The following is a 15,520-nucleotide window of genomic DNA, read 5'->3' as shown; positions in this document are numbered from 1 at the left end:
TGTTTCATTTGCTGTGATGAAAGTCTTTAGATCCACCATGATTTGATGAAGTGTTGATTACATATTTGCCCGTTTTTTCTTTAATCCTTCCCTAATTGCCATGAGTTGAAGCCAACAGTTTCACTTATAACTCTTGAATCCATTTGTAGTAAACTGGGAACAGCTTTTGCTTTCCTTTTCTCCCCTATAGCCTCTAAACAAATGCTAAATCGCAATCAGTTCATCAAAAACTGGGCAAAATCACAAGGACACACACACACAGACATTAAGGCTACTCACAGGGACTGTGTGGCTCAGAGCAATCCATTAATCAGAGACTTTGCTTACTGTTATTCTTTGGTCTATCCGTGTGTGCTGCTGTGTGGAAACATTTTAATGTTAGAATGTAAAAGTACTCTTTTGGAATTAACTTTATACCTGTCCATCCAGCCAATGCAGTCTTGTAGTCTTGGTCCAATGCACCTTTACAGAACACAGAAAAATTTGTAAACAATGCTCAAACACAAAATAGGCACACACAAATAAGGAATTAATAAGGATTAACTATAGTGGGAAGAATTTAAGATGGATATTTACTTTCATGGATGGTTTGCTTAGCTGACTGTCAAGCACGTGTGGAGACAGACTGATGGGGATAAAATTGGATAACATTTCTGAAGCTTTTTTCTTGGTTGGTTTAATTTTACCTAATTGTGGAAGGATTTAAGACTCACAGTCCAAAGCTTTTGCATCATCTGATGAGGAATTTTGGAAATTATTTCTGTTCTTTTGCATTAACCTATGAGCATTCAGAAATATGCTGCCTGTGTTTGATGTTCTGATTGTTTAAAACATCTGTCTCTTCCCCTCATAGCGCATCTCAGTTCTTTCATTTTTCCTCCTATCAGCTTGTTTTTTTTTATTAGAAGCCTACCTGCTTTAGAGGTTGTTCCCGTGACAAACAGTCAGCCTAGTGTTTTCCATTTACGACCAAATTGTTATGCTCTCGCAAGCTGGAGGCTGTCACTCAGGAGAGGAAAAGTCACACAGAGAGGCTGTGACATAAACCCCCTGTGGAGTTAAATACATAATGATGTCCTGGTTGAATATTACATTGAGCAATAAGTGGCTTAAAAGCACTGGAGAGTGGCAGGTTACTACATTGAATCCCCTCACTCTGATGTGTTTTTGCTTCTTGCTTATTTTCCGCTGCTTGCCTTTATTTTATTCCATTTCTATGAACTGATGTTTGGATTATACATTTATATTTGCACAATTTGGGCTGTAGGGGCTTTGTGAGTATGTACCAGTGAGCATCTAGTCATGCAGAAGTCAAGTCAAGCGCCTCCAGGCTCTGGACACTACGCTGACAGAAACAGCAAACCTTCTTGCTGCACTACCTGAGCCACTTGTGTTGGTTGTAGAGTCCGTCTCATGCTACCATGAGTGTGAATGCACCACCAACATTCAAAAGTGACCAAAACATCAGCCAGAAAGCATAGGTACTGAGAAGTGGTCTGTGGTCCCCACCTGCAGAACCACTCCTTTATTGAGTGTGTCTTGCTAATCGCCAAAGATTTCCCCCTGTTTTCACAATCAGTGTTACTTCCTAAGTGGACAGTTTGATTTCACAGAAGTTTGATCTACTTGGAGTTATATTGTGTTGTTTAATTGTTCCCTTGATTTTTTTGAGCAGTGTATTTGATCATCCCCTCCTTGAACTGCCACCTTAACGTGGTGGAGGGGTTTGAGTGTTCAAATGATCCTAGAGGCTATGTTGTCTGGGGCCTAAATGCCCCTGGTAGGATCTTCCATGGCAAACCCATGGCAAACAGGCACTAGGTGATGGGTCAGACAAAGACCGGTTCAAGCGGCGGAAATGAGCTTCCTCCATAGGGTGGCCGGGTACTCCCTTAGAGATAGGGTGAGGAGCTCGGCCATCCGGGAGGAGCTCAGAGTAGAGCCGCTGCTGCTCCACATCGAGAAGAGCCAGTTGAGGTGGCTCGGGCATCTATACCTGATGCCTCCTGGACGCCTTCCTCGGGAGGTGTTCCAGGCACGTCCCACCGGGAGGAGGCCCAGGGGACGGCCCAGGACACGCTGGAGGGACTATGTCTCTCAGCTGGCCTGGGAACGCCTTGGGCTCCACCCGGAGGAGCTGGAGGAGGTGTCTGGAGAGAGGGACGTCTGGGCGTCTCTGGTGAGTCTGCTGCCCTCGTAACCCGATCCCGGATAAGTGGAAGACGACGAGTATGAGTACGAGTATTTGATCACTTATTGTTTGACATTTAAGGGGAAGCTGAGCTTCCCTTGCAGTTTTAGAGCAATCGCCACTGGTTGAAAGACAGAATAATTTTCTCAATAGGAAACATTCCAACACGACTAAAATCTCACAAATCCTTACAGAACAAGGTGTTATGCTCTCATGAAACCAAACTTGAACTTTGGTCCAGAATTGATTTGGAGCACATTTATAAGGCAGAGTGGGCAAACATTCCCAAGTAAAGGCATGGGATGCTGATACATTCCTAACAAAGTGACTGGATCATAAATTAACAAATATGTGCTTTGAAATATTGTAGAAACGGCTTCACTACAGTCGATTATAAAGAACTGTGTGGGTGAACAATTTAATAAGATACAAATTGCCATAAGTAAAATAACCCATTTTTACTGTGTCTAAGTTTTATATGCAAGGCAGCCATAATGGATTTTGAGGTCCATGTTGGTAAGAAACAAATCTCCCACCCACTTGGAATTATGCCTTCTAACGACCTTTCTGCTAAGTTTTTAATTTCAACTTCTGAGTAAATGTAAAGCATAACTAAATTATATCCTTCAAGCAATCAAACCTTATGATGAAAAACAACAAAATAAAAAGACCCAGTCTTGTTAGTTTTTTAAAAGGTCTGCTTGAAACACTTGATATTTATCCAAGTGGTACTTGTTTGAAGTTTGATATTAATTGTACCAGATTCTACTACAAAAATAGAAAAACAGCATATCTGCATATTGTTTATTGTGTTATTAGAAAGAACAAGGATGTCTCGTTTAATGCAGAGGAAAGGTAATTTAAATGCCGCACTAAGATGTGTCCTCGGACAGACTGCTCGTACCCCTGGGTGCAGTTGGCATTGCAGGGATGGCATTCGTTGTTTACTTCAGCATACTTGAAGATGAAGCTGTTGGCACCTTGCAGACCATCAGGACACTTTTCCACGCAATTTGGACCATCCTTGAAATGAAGACATTTGGCACAATGTTCTGGGCCCTGTGGGTGACAGGGAAAAAAAAAAGAAAAACATTCATCTTTTAGGTGCTTGTTTCTGAAAACAATCAACTTTGTAACAGTTCAAGCAATACATTTTCCAGCACAGTCCAGGTTGTTATTTCACTGTAAAAAACAACTGGTTTTCTGTTTGGTGGTTTTGAGGTTTTTTAGCCGGAGGCAGCCATTAAAACTACTTCCAATATTAAACTGAATTTACTGAAAACCAATGGGTACTGAAAACGTTTTCAGGTAAACCTGATATAACAAATTTAAATGGAAGGGGAAAATATTTTCACCTATCTTGTCATAAATGTTCTTTCAAAGTTTGTCTGCATGCTAAAACTTAGATTAACAATAATGTATGTATTTTATAGCATTCGATTATTTGGTAGGTTTTCCTTTTTTGGTATTATTTTACATTTGTTTGCTTTATCTACTCCCATGCTATTAAAGTGTATAATTAGATTAAATATATATAGGTTGTAGACAGGTTTTATCTTTTGTAGCTCATGGTTTAACCATACACTATTCAATTCAATTCAATTCAAAGATACTTTATTGATCCCCGAGGGGAAATTAGAATTCCAGTACAACCCATCCAAACATACATCATGACACAAGACAAGGGGGGGACGGGTCACCGAGGCTTTGCTGCCCACTCACAGGCGCTGCCCTTGCTAGATGAGAAAAGAGGCCACATTAGGTAAGTAGAGGAAAAAATATCATATTTCACACTTTATCCTTAGCAGGATACAGTTTGAGATTGCAAAAAACCTCAGCACAAAGAAGCAACAAGTTGACAAAACAACATCATGCCGGGAACGGTGAAGGTGTTGTGAGGGGGTGCATATGTTTATCTTGAGCATGTGTGTGTGTGCAAGTGATTGTGTGCAAGTAAGTCCATGAAGCACTGTCACAGAGGCCATTGTCCTTGATGGTTCGTTGGAATGTTCATCGACCGGCCAAGTTCTGAGCAGGTCCACAGGTGTCCTCAGGGAAGGGAGGGGGCAGAGGGAGCAGAGCGTCATGTTTACATAACTTCCAGGAGAGGTTGAAGATAGTCAGCCATCAAGGCCGTGCAGGGGAGCCAGATTCAGAAAAACAATAATTATTTGGGTTAGGCTGACTCTTAATTTTCCGTCAGCCTTGAGAGTCTCTCTGGTGCTTCTCAAAGGCGAATCCAAACAGCCAAATTCCTGGTCTTTCTGCCAGATCCGAGCGAACAACTTTGTCCAAGATTTATCCCATTTCACCCCTGAGTCCAGGAACCGCAACCTGCCTGCGATCCTAAGGATCACATCCAGTCTGTGATTCAGCTCACGTAACATCTCAGTCTGAGTGCTGATCGCCCTGAAGATCCCATCACACGTGCCAGGCAGCCTTAAAATAGCCAGAACAGCTGCTGACACTCCAAATTTCTCGATATGCCAGGTAACCGCTGACTCCAAAAAGCAGAAATCCTGATATCAAACATCCAATTATATACACATCTTCCACATCCTCGACTGACATTATCGACAAACACACAATCCTCCACTTCTGCCAGGAGTCCATTGTGTATCCAGAGAAAAACGTCCAGTCCGGACAAGTTGGGCTCTCCTTCACCCTGTCTTCTCCTCGAGAAAATTTGATCAATTGCATTGAGAGACCAGCTGACCAAATCCATAACTAAGAATTTGGAAGATTTGCAAAAAGAGGCTCCAAAGACAAGACACAGAGCTGAAGCAGGGCAGATATGGGAGGGGGTGGGAGAGAAAAGCGTCCTCCTCCACCGAGAGCAGAAAGAAAGAACTGTATCCATTCACTTTGAGAAATTGTAAACCTCAACTGGCAACAAACCCCTTTAAACCTTAAATAGTGTAATTATACCACTCACTGCGATATAACACTATGAAATATTTTCTCATAAGCTATACAAATCATTAGAATGTTAACTGTTGTGTCAAAATACTTTCTTCTTGAAGTTATCTGCTGAAAGCATATTTGTTGACAGCAGCCTCCTTGTCAAAGGTGTAACTTAAATCTTTTTTAAAGACAATAACCCTGGTTTCCCAACAGTTTCCCATTCATAGCAGAACTGTGATCTGGTTATTGCACTATGCCCAACTATATTATATGATTTTTCCCATCTATGACTAATAATTCAGCTTCTGTTTGCAGATTTTACTGGGTAAAGCTGAATCCATAATGCTCGATAGTATTGTTGTTTAAAGCAGTCTCAAAATAGACTTAACTAAAAATACAATGACTCTGAACTTCTGAATTATAATATGTGTGGCTCAGTTTAATGAGCACTATCATACAAGTGTTTTCATGCTGTCATGGAAGGGGCCCCTATAGCCATTATAACTAATAGGAAGTGAAAAGGCCTAAAGTTTTAAATACTATTTTGTGCATGAGCCACTGAAGCAATGATGTGGATGTGAGATAATTACAATTTTAAGAGTGCAAAATATAAGATTTTACTTAAATTCAGCAATTTCAAAATATGATTGAACCATTGCAACAAATCATTGTTGTTTTCTCAGATATTCAAATGTTTTTTTCACATTTTTGTCACATTATTGTAACAAGCACTAACTGCAAGGTACGTATGTTATTGGAATTTTATTTGACAGACCAGCAAAGGTGCAGTATAATTGCAAATGTAAATTATATTTTTTTTAAAAAGCAAGTTTGCCCAAAGCGCTGTACAATATAAGATCAATTGTGAAATTGTGACGTGGAAGGACAATGGTACATTTTTTCCAAACCTTTTTCACAATTAAAAAATCTGACAACTGTGGTGGGCATTTCTGTTTAGGCTTTCTCAGACAACACCTTGTAGAAACATCTTTGCAGCATTTGCAGCTCAGTGTTTTTTTTTTTTTTTTGCTAGGAAGCTAAAGCTCAGCCAGATTGTATTAAGAGAGTCCCTAAGAAGTACTTTTCAACTCTTGTCAAATTCTTACGCTTGTTACATTCACACTGCAGGTCTTAATGCCCAGTGCCGTTTTGTTGCTGAAATATATATATATATATATATGTATATATATATATATATATATATATTTCTTGCGTGGTCATTCAAGCTAGTAATTAAATGCGACTGCCATCAGATTTCAGTCTGAACGGTTCACGACACCAAAGCCACCCGCATGTACAGAAGGAGAATATAGATGTCACACAGCAGCACACTGTTTACGAAAGTAATAATAGTTGTTGCCTTCTGTGCATTATTATAGGCTACTGTGGCATAGTGGAAAGACTCAAAGTGCCTCTGGGCATGGTACTTAACCTCAAGTTGGCTACCAATCTGGTATTGGTCTATGAATGTGTGTGCGTCTGTGAGTGGGATTGGGTGAATGTGGCTCTAGTGTAAAGCACTTTGAGTGGTTGGTATGACTGGAAAGGTCTTTTGTTAGTTTAGTCAATTTACCATTATTAAGTTGTTGAGCAATAGGAGCCAACAATATCATGACCACATTATAACAAGATGAAGAAAGGTACAAAAAAAGAGCACAACTAGTTACAATGGTCTTTTGTGGAGCAGTGACTACTACTTCTGTAGAGAAGTCTCTGTAGGTGTGTAGTCAGAGCCAGGACAATGGCGTAAAAGGCAGATGAATTGTGACATGGCCGTTCTGACTGCAGACACTTTTAAAATCACCAGATACATATCCGATTTAGTACCGCATGGAAGAGGCACAATTCAGATTTTTGTTAAGTTAAATCATTGTAACTTGACCATTCTGACTGCCATGAAAACATCAGATATGGGTCACATTTGAATGTGGTGTGAATGTAGCCTTATTCAAAGAAAAGTCTTATTTATACTGAGATGAAAGTACACAAAAGTTGTCTTACTCTAGCCATTAAGTACACATAATTTTGCAAGGCACTGTTTATTTCTGTAAAGCTTACCTTAGGAATGTACATTTATGACAATTTATAATGAACAAACAAATGTATTCTAGAATGTTTGTTAGCACATGAAGGTCAAAGTAAGATACTCTTGTACTTGCATCTTTATGGGGGAAAAAAGCTTAAGATTGTGGGAGAGATAACTAAGGCAATACAAATGTGAGAGTGGTGTTGTGGGGAAGAAAAGTAGGAAATAAAAATAGGTAGTGCACACTAATAAGTGAAGGGAAACACAGAGGGTGGACATGGATGTATTACAACCGAGTAGAGGAGAGAGACAATCTGAGAAGTCTAATAATAAAAAGAGAGAAAATTAGAGAAAAAAATGGAGAAAACAGGCAGGACCATAAAGCAGCATGAGTAGAGCAGGCAGATAATAACCATCGCTCACAGCACACACAATGACCATAACGATTCGACTAGAATAGGATTTATGGAGCTAATATAGGTGCGGGAGGGCATAGGAGAGGGAACGAAGAGCAGTGACGAGCTCTCTCAGAAAGCAAGGCCTGAATAATGTCTTCCAACAAACAGACACATACACAGATATGATCAGAGAATGGTAATCCAAATACATAGCATATCTTTGAAAACAAAAAATTACTTTTCACATACATCAGCAATGTGCAAGTTCCTCATAATGCATACATTCTCACCTACTACAAGTGTAAAAAATAAATTTTAGCAGTAAACAAACAATTGTATTACTTTCTCAAAGCTTCTAAACATAATGAATGTTACTTGGAAGATAAATTATTCTGTATAAATGCATGCTCGTAAAAAGCTCAGGCAGTATTTTCTAAACGTCTGTTAGGATGTGTGAATGTGTTTCTCAGAAATATGAGCTCTTTACAACTTGTGTGTGCAATAGAAGATGTACTCAATCTGGTATAATCATGTAAATTGAAAGTGTTCCTGTTCTGGCTTTTAGATTTAGCCTGGCATTGTGAAGCATGTCATTACCCATAAGACAGAGAGAAAGAGAGGAGAAAGTATGAGTGTGTATATATATATATATATATATGTGGAAAGCAAACATTGTTTTGTCCAACAGGGTGTGTGAGCAACCAAAGTACCCCATTACAACTTCAAAATGGTTACTATGTGCAATTAACACAGGTCTCTGTGAGGTTCAGGACGGAGGACCCAGAATTTCAGCCAGAAACAGAATAAAAGTTAAACGATTTATTCAGGAGCAGCGCACAAATACTCAGGACTCCACCAGCCGGGAACCCGGGATCACTTAACAGAGTCCGTGTAGGACGGAGGAATCAGAATAGGCTCCTTTGCGGGGTGCGGTCCTGGCAGTCTCCAGACCGGGAGGATCGGTGCAGAACACGCCGCAGCCAGAAGTCGGATTGCCAACAGGGGAAAAGATCCAAGGCTCGGTAGTTAAGGGGAGGCAGTAACTGGGTGAAACCAGGGAGGCAGACTCAGGCAGACAAATCCAGGGGTGAGGCAGGAGGCTTTGGTCGAGAGGCATAAACAAGGTCGTAATCCAGAGGCGAGAGACATCCAATGAGGGTCAGGCAAGGCAGGGAAATCCAAGATGCAAAAAGTGGTCAAAAACGTGGTCAGGCAGGAAGGAATGCTGGACATCTACTAACTGGTAGGTTTTCGAAAATCTGGCACTGTCTGCCTGTCTGAGGGCTGAATATAACTGCAGAAAAACAGGTGCATGGCATGATTGATTGCACTCCAGTGCAGCAGCAGACAGGTGAAGCAGATTAGCCGATTACATGAAGACAGAGCAGGCAGACGGGCCAGAATCATAACAGTCTCTTCGTATGAGGCTTCAATTTGATGTGTACATGAGTGTTTTAATGCCATCTTCAATTTTTTTATTTATTATGGACTGACCAGTCTCTCTCTTGCTAAAAGAAATTGACACGAATTTATACTCTGGTCTGTAAGCATTGATTGTTTTTTAAAAACACAACTCTTGAAAATCTTGACTTTTTCGTTTCCTCTTTAGAACCTTTTACACCCTTTTTAGCTCTAAGATTTTTTTTCATCTAATAAAACCTTAAGTTTCAATTTTCTGATGATTAACAAGAAAAGGAAAGGAAAAGGAAATCCGATTCGATGAAGCTGTTCACATCATGCCCCTACCACTTCAGATTTAAACATTCCACTTTCAAAAATACTTCTGGACAGAAGCAGCAGCTATGCAATAAAAGCTATAATTGTTATATGTATAGTGGTGTGAAAAAGTGTTTGCCCCCTTCCTGATTTCTTATGTTTTTCATTTTTGTCACCCTTAAGTGTTTCAGATCCATCCATCCATTTTCTAAACCCGCTTCTTCCATACTGGGTCGTGGGGGAGCTGGCACCAATCTCCAGAGGTCTACAGGCAAAAGGCAGGGTACACCCTGGACAGGTCACGAGTCCATAACAGGGCAACACAGAGACACACAGGACAAACAACCATGCACACACCCATTCACACCTAAGGCCAATTTAGGGAGACCAATTAACCTAACAGTGATGTTTTTGGATTGTGGGAGGAAGCCGGAGTACCTGAAGAGAACCTACTCATGCATGGGGAGAACATGCAAACACCATGCAGAAAGACCCCCGGCCAGGAGTCGAACCGAGGACCATCTTCCTGCAAGGCAACAGTGCTACCAACTTTAAATATTAGTCAAAGACAACACATATAAAGACGAGATTTAATTATTAAATTAAGGCTTTTATTTTTAAGGGAGAAAAAAATGGCCCTCTAAACCTAATAACCGGTTGGGCCACCCTTAGCAGCAACAACTGCAATCACGTGTTTGCGATAACTTGCAATGAGTCTTTTATGCCGCTATGGAGGAATTTCTCATCTTTGCAGAATTGTTGTAATTCAGCCACATTACAGGGTTTTCAAACATGAACGTCCTTTTTAAGGCCATACCACCACATCTCAATAGGATATAGGTTAGAAATTTGACTAGGTGACTCCAAAGTCTTCATTTTGATGGTCTTCAGCCATTCAGAGGTAGCTTTTGATCATTCTCCTGCTGCAGAACCCAAGTTCGTTTTAACTTGAGGTAACAAACCAATCGCCAGACATTCTCTTTCAGGATTTTTTTGGTAGACAGCAAAATTCATGGTTCCATTTATCACAGCAAGTCTTCCAGGTTCTGAAGCAGCAAAACAGCCCACACCACCACCTCCATAGTTTGCTGTTGGTATGATGTTTTTTTCTAAAATGCAGCGTTACTTTTACGTCAGATGTAATGTGACACACACCTTCCAAAAAGACAAGAAAACTTTTGTCTTGTCAGTCGACAGAGTATTTTCCCAAATATCTTGGGGATGTTTTCTGGAAACATCCCAGTCTCTTTCTTACATGAATACTGACCTTAACTGAGGCAAGTGAGGTCTGGAGTTGTTTGGATGTAGTTGTGGGGTCTTTTGTGACCTCTTGGATGAGTCGTCACAGCGCTCTAGGGGTAATTTTGGTTGGCCGTCCACTCCTGAGAAGGTTCACCACTTTTCCATGTTTTCACCATTTGTTGATAATGGCTCTCACTGTGATTTACTGGAGTCCCAAAGCTTTAGAAATGGCTTTATTACCATTTTCAGACTGATATTTCTCAATTATGTTCTTTCTCATTTGTTCCTGAATTTCTTTGGATCTCGGCTTGATGTCTAATTTTGAGGATCTTTTGGTCTACTTCACTTTGTCAGGCAGGTCCTATTTAAGTGGTTTCTTGGTAGAGAACAGGTGTGGCAGTAATCAGGTCTGGGTGTGGCTAGAGAAGGTGAACTCAGGTGTGATAAACCACAGTTGTTATGTTTTAACAGGGGGAGCAATCACTTTTTCATAGACGCCCATGTGGGTTTGGATTTATTTCTTCCTTAATAATAAATACCTTCATTTAAAAACTGAATTTCGTGCTTACTTGTGTTGTCCTTAACTAATATCTAAATATATTTGATTATGTGAAACACTTAAGTCTGACAAATATGCAAAAATAAGCATTAGGAAGGGGGCAAACACTTTTTCACACCACTGTATTTGTATCCATTAGTTACAACTGCAAAACACATGCATCAGAGTCTTGTGGGCTGGTTACTATCTATCATCTGAAAATGGAAAGAGTATAGCGCATCTGCAAACCTATCAAGACATCACCTTCAACTTGAACCAACAGGCTGGACAAGGAAAGGAATTAATCAAAGAACCAATCAGAGGGCCTATGGTAACTGTAGAGAAGAAGCTCTACAGTTAAAGTGACACATTTTTCAAACACAGAGCAATTAATCAAGCACTCCACAAATCTAGCTGTATTGGAAGTGGCAAGAAGATAAAAAAAAACAATAGTTCTGTTTAATGTTTGCCACAAGCCATGTTGGGAACACAACAGACAAGCAAAAGAAGGTGCTCTGGTGAGATAAGACCCAATTTTAACTTTGAACTGAGATCAGCAGATGTTTGTGTACCATCAATAAAGTATGGGGAATGCAGGATCATTCTGTGAGAATGCTATTCTTCAGCAGGGACAAGAAAGTTGTCACAGTTGAAGGGAATATGGATATCCTCTAAGATGCAAAAGACTTGAGATGGGGCAGATGTTCACCTTCCAGGAGGCCAATGAGCCTCAACATGCAGCCAGAGCTACAGTGAGATGGCTAAGATCAAAGCATATTTATGTGTAAAAATGGCCAACTCGAAGTCCAGCCCTGCATCCAATCCTGATTCTGTGGCAATACTTGGGAACTTATGTTAAAAATGCTCTTCATTCAAACTGACTGAGTTCAAACTACTTTGCAAAGAAAATCTGGCAAATAAAATGTGTAAATCTTGTTGAGATATACCCAAAAGACTTGCGGTTGCAATTGCATCAATAAAATTATGCACCTCTTTGTGTTGGTTCGTCATAAAAAATCCCAGTAAGGCATATTGAAGTTAATACTTGTAATAAGACAAATGCAAAAAAGTACAAGAGTATGGATAGTTTTACAAGGTATTGTCTTAAAGTGTTCTATCTACAGTGACCTTTTAAAAGTTTCATAACTACTGTAGGTCAGCCAACACATGTTGCCCAGTCAATTATGGCGCTGGCATTTTAATAAAATGTAAAAGAGGCAAAGAAACCATAACATGATTGCTGTGAGTCATTTGTGCATCTGTACTGTGCAAGTGACATTTAACAAGGTTTAACAGGTTAGCCTTAGTTCTATTATACACAGCTTCACAAATGGTGTGCTTCACATGCATTTGAAAATTACAGAGTGAAGTCAGGACAGTAATCTTTTAAAACCAGTATGTAAGCCTATTCCTCCTAAAGGAACTGATGTAACTGAGTCTGATCCCATCCACTTTGTAAAGTGCAACTGTCCCTCCTGCAGCAAAAGACTCACACAACATGATGCTGCCACTCTTGTACTTAACAGTTGGCATGGTGGTTTAAGACTTGCAAACTTACTTCAGCCCATATCGGTACAGGACTTGTTTCACTATGGAAAATAGTACTCTCTTACTATTTGTTGTAGGGTTAATAGCCACATTTTGTACCAAACCAGCCCATGTCTTGGACACAGGAGCCGTCTCCTTCCTCAAGGGTATGAGTGCTGGACGTTCTCATGTAGTTTATACTCTTGTAAATATATTTGAACAGAACTGAACTTTGTGAAGGTTCACATTTCTTGGCCTGATATCTTGCCTAATTTCTTTAGTTTTTTTTTCCAATGAAGTCTTATTTTAATGTATGAATGGAAGTAGCTCTTGAATGACTCTGTGTTGACAGAGTCCACAACTGAAGATTGCTCCTCGGGCTGGCTAACATCATGCATATGCATAAGTATTGAAAAAAAAAAAAAAACTTTGTTAGTCTTGATTTGCTGTTGTGGCAGCATTCTGGGTAGAAAAAATACATGGTAAGAAAGTGAAGGACGGGATACAGTGACAGGCAGCAACAGTTTGTTAGAACTATAAGCCAACTGCGACTGGCTAATCATTAGCTTGTAAGGATTCTACAGCTAGCAACTACTTTCCTGTTGGCGCCAGAAAAAAGGGCTATTCAGAATTTTTTATTGAGAATGGCTGGCATGAACTAGACCATTCTACACTGAACCTAACGGCTTTAAAACCATGTTTTACAGTAGTTTTGTGAAAACACAAAAAGGAAGCATTTATAATTGTCTATTGTTTATGGAGCCATTTAGAATAAGAGAATTATAATTATTGTCACCTGAGCTGGTCGTACCATTACAGCCTTATCATAAACTCATTTTTGTTCAAAACATTACACATAAGGAGGGGGTCAAAGATAGGATTATGGATGTTCATGGACAAACGTTTTTAAGTCTATCTTGAAATTTGTAATGCTCAACCAGTGTATACAAACATCTCTGTTCTCTAATTGTAAAAACAGCAGCCATGTATGAAATAATTGCTTCCATGTGCCGATGTATTCTTATTGGTTAAAGCAAGCTTACCGGGCCTTGGCAGGTTAAAGAGTCATCGTCCGCCCATTCACACTGGGCATCACACTCCACACACATTGAACCGTTGGCATACTCTCGAATGTCCCTGGGAAACAGAAGAGTAAAAAGAGAGGTGGAGCAAAATATCATTAAATAATATATGTAAGAGACACGACTGTACACAAAATGGCAAATAGGTGTTAGATTTCTTCAAAAACAAAAAGGATTGTTCATAAATTCCATGTTTAAAAAAGCATACAAATAAACAGTAGCACTGATCTGTTGAATTTTCATCACACCAAACTTTATTGTGCACTACACTATTCATTTCGAGAGGCTGATTCACAACTGAAAACAGTCTGTAAAAAATCGTTTTCAATCAATTTTGCCCAAATTAATCCAGAGCGAAACTGACAGGGTTTTAGAGAGTTAGGGAAATCGTAACTCAAGGGGTCGACACAGTTGAAAGGTGCAGGATGTGGGGGGGATGGGTGACATTTTTAAAGTCAGTTTAAATTAAGTTGGTGTTATTCAATTCCTGCAATCTACTTATAATGATGGAACAGCAGAATGTTTTCAAAAAGTCATTAGATCTGACCACGCTGCAACTGAGTTGGCACTTTGCCTTTGTTAGTACAGAAGAAGGAAATTTAAACAGGTGCTCCTGTCTTTTGATGAGTGATATGTAAAAAAATAAAAACAGCAATATAGGGAAAATAATCCTCTTCCCTTGGGAATAAAATCAAATTAATATTATTTATGCTTATTCTGGCCTTCATAAAACCTTCAGAGCCAAGAAAGATAAAACACATCTTTTGTAAGCATGTTGTTTGAAATAATAAAGGCTGCGGTGGACCTGGAAAATATAATAAGTGCCTATAAGACTTTTCTAGCAGCAAGATGTTCACATGTGTTTTGCTTTGGTTTCTGTTTCTCACACAAATCTATATAGAAAACAAGGAAGTTTCATAATTTTATTTCATGTTTTTCATTCTATTCCAAAGTGGGTAGATTATGTGCTGGGAATCTCAGGAATCCTCAAATGTTTCTGATCTGTGGTTTTAGGTAAGATAATCTCTGCTGCTAGGCCATCTAAAAAATATATAATAGGGAAAGTCCAGATTTCAATTCAAATTCAGACCAAACATCAAGTCAATCTCTGCCTTTTGCCTTATTTCTGGGGTATGTTCAGCTGAGGCTCAACTAACAGTCATATTGGAGAAACCTGAGTACTGAACAGACCAACCCTATAACTCTAGACTTTAATAATTACAACGTAAAAAAATAAAAAAAGCATCCTCAACATTAAAGTTGGAGAGTGCGTAAGGTATATCACATTCATAATAATATTTCAGACCATATTGTACTGGAAAAAGCAGTGTAATATTAAAAAAAATAAAAAAATACATCTGCCTAGTTGTTGTGGACTTTTGGCCTTTTCCAGAAATAGGTTTAATAGGTGTGTGATAAACTTATATGCAATATAACATAATTGCTCCAATGGATGCATCCCTGCTATTTTACAAGAATACATTTGTAAAGGCTGTTTGCTTGATTTTTGCATCTACAAATTAGATTGTCTCCAGCATTGTGCATGACTGACCCTTGCTGAACCTTTATCATTCAAAGCAAGTTGAAGTTAACTAAAAATGAAATCCCTATTGTGTTTCTACAAAAGCTATTTCTATAAAAACCATGACCAACTGTAATAGAAAAAAAAAAAAACAATTATGCTAGAAGAGTTCTGTAGACTTGCTACATCTAGCAATCATGCTGTCAATACCTCATTAAATATGAAATACAAGGCAAGGTAAGCACATCAAAACACCAACTAAAGGTTGAAATACAACATGTATTAGATGACTGGTAAACAATGATAAAGTAAGGGGTTGGGGTTGTATTCACAGCCAGCAACACTGACTCTGAGACTGGAGCAGACGTGTAGGC

General features: G+C 39.3%; 1 protein-coding gene across 1 annotated transcript in view; it reads right to left on the bottom strand.

Annotated features, from left to right (window-relative positions):
• The window catches only part of LOC124871474 (receptor tyrosine-protein kinase erbB-4-like), a 473,669-nt gene that overhangs the window by 85,736 nt on the left and 372,413 nt on the right, over positions 1-15,520 (bottom strand). Inside the window, exons 14-16 of the mRNA XM_047370794.1 lie at positions 13,586-13,679; positions 3,096-3,250; positions 418-462 (exon numbers count right to left, since the gene is read on the bottom strand). Of these exons, the coding sequence (XP_047226750.1) occupies positions 418-462; positions 3,096-3,250; positions 13,586-13,679 (294 nt within the window). The remainder of the gene's footprint in view (positions 1-417; positions 463-3,095; positions 3,251-13,585; positions 13,680-15,520) is intronic.

This window comes from Girardinichthys multiradiatus, chromosome 7, assembly GCF_021462225.1.
Source record: "Girardinichthys multiradiatus isolate DD_20200921_A chromosome 7, DD_fGirMul_XY1, whole genome shotgun sequence".
In the NCBI taxonomy this organism is placed as follows: Eukaryota; Metazoa; Chordata; class Actinopteri; order Cyprinodontiformes; family Goodeidae; genus Girardinichthys; species Girardinichthys multiradiatus.
The sequence above is the reverse complement of the archived record's forward strand: the minus strand, read 5'-3'. Positions and strand labels throughout refer to the sequence as shown.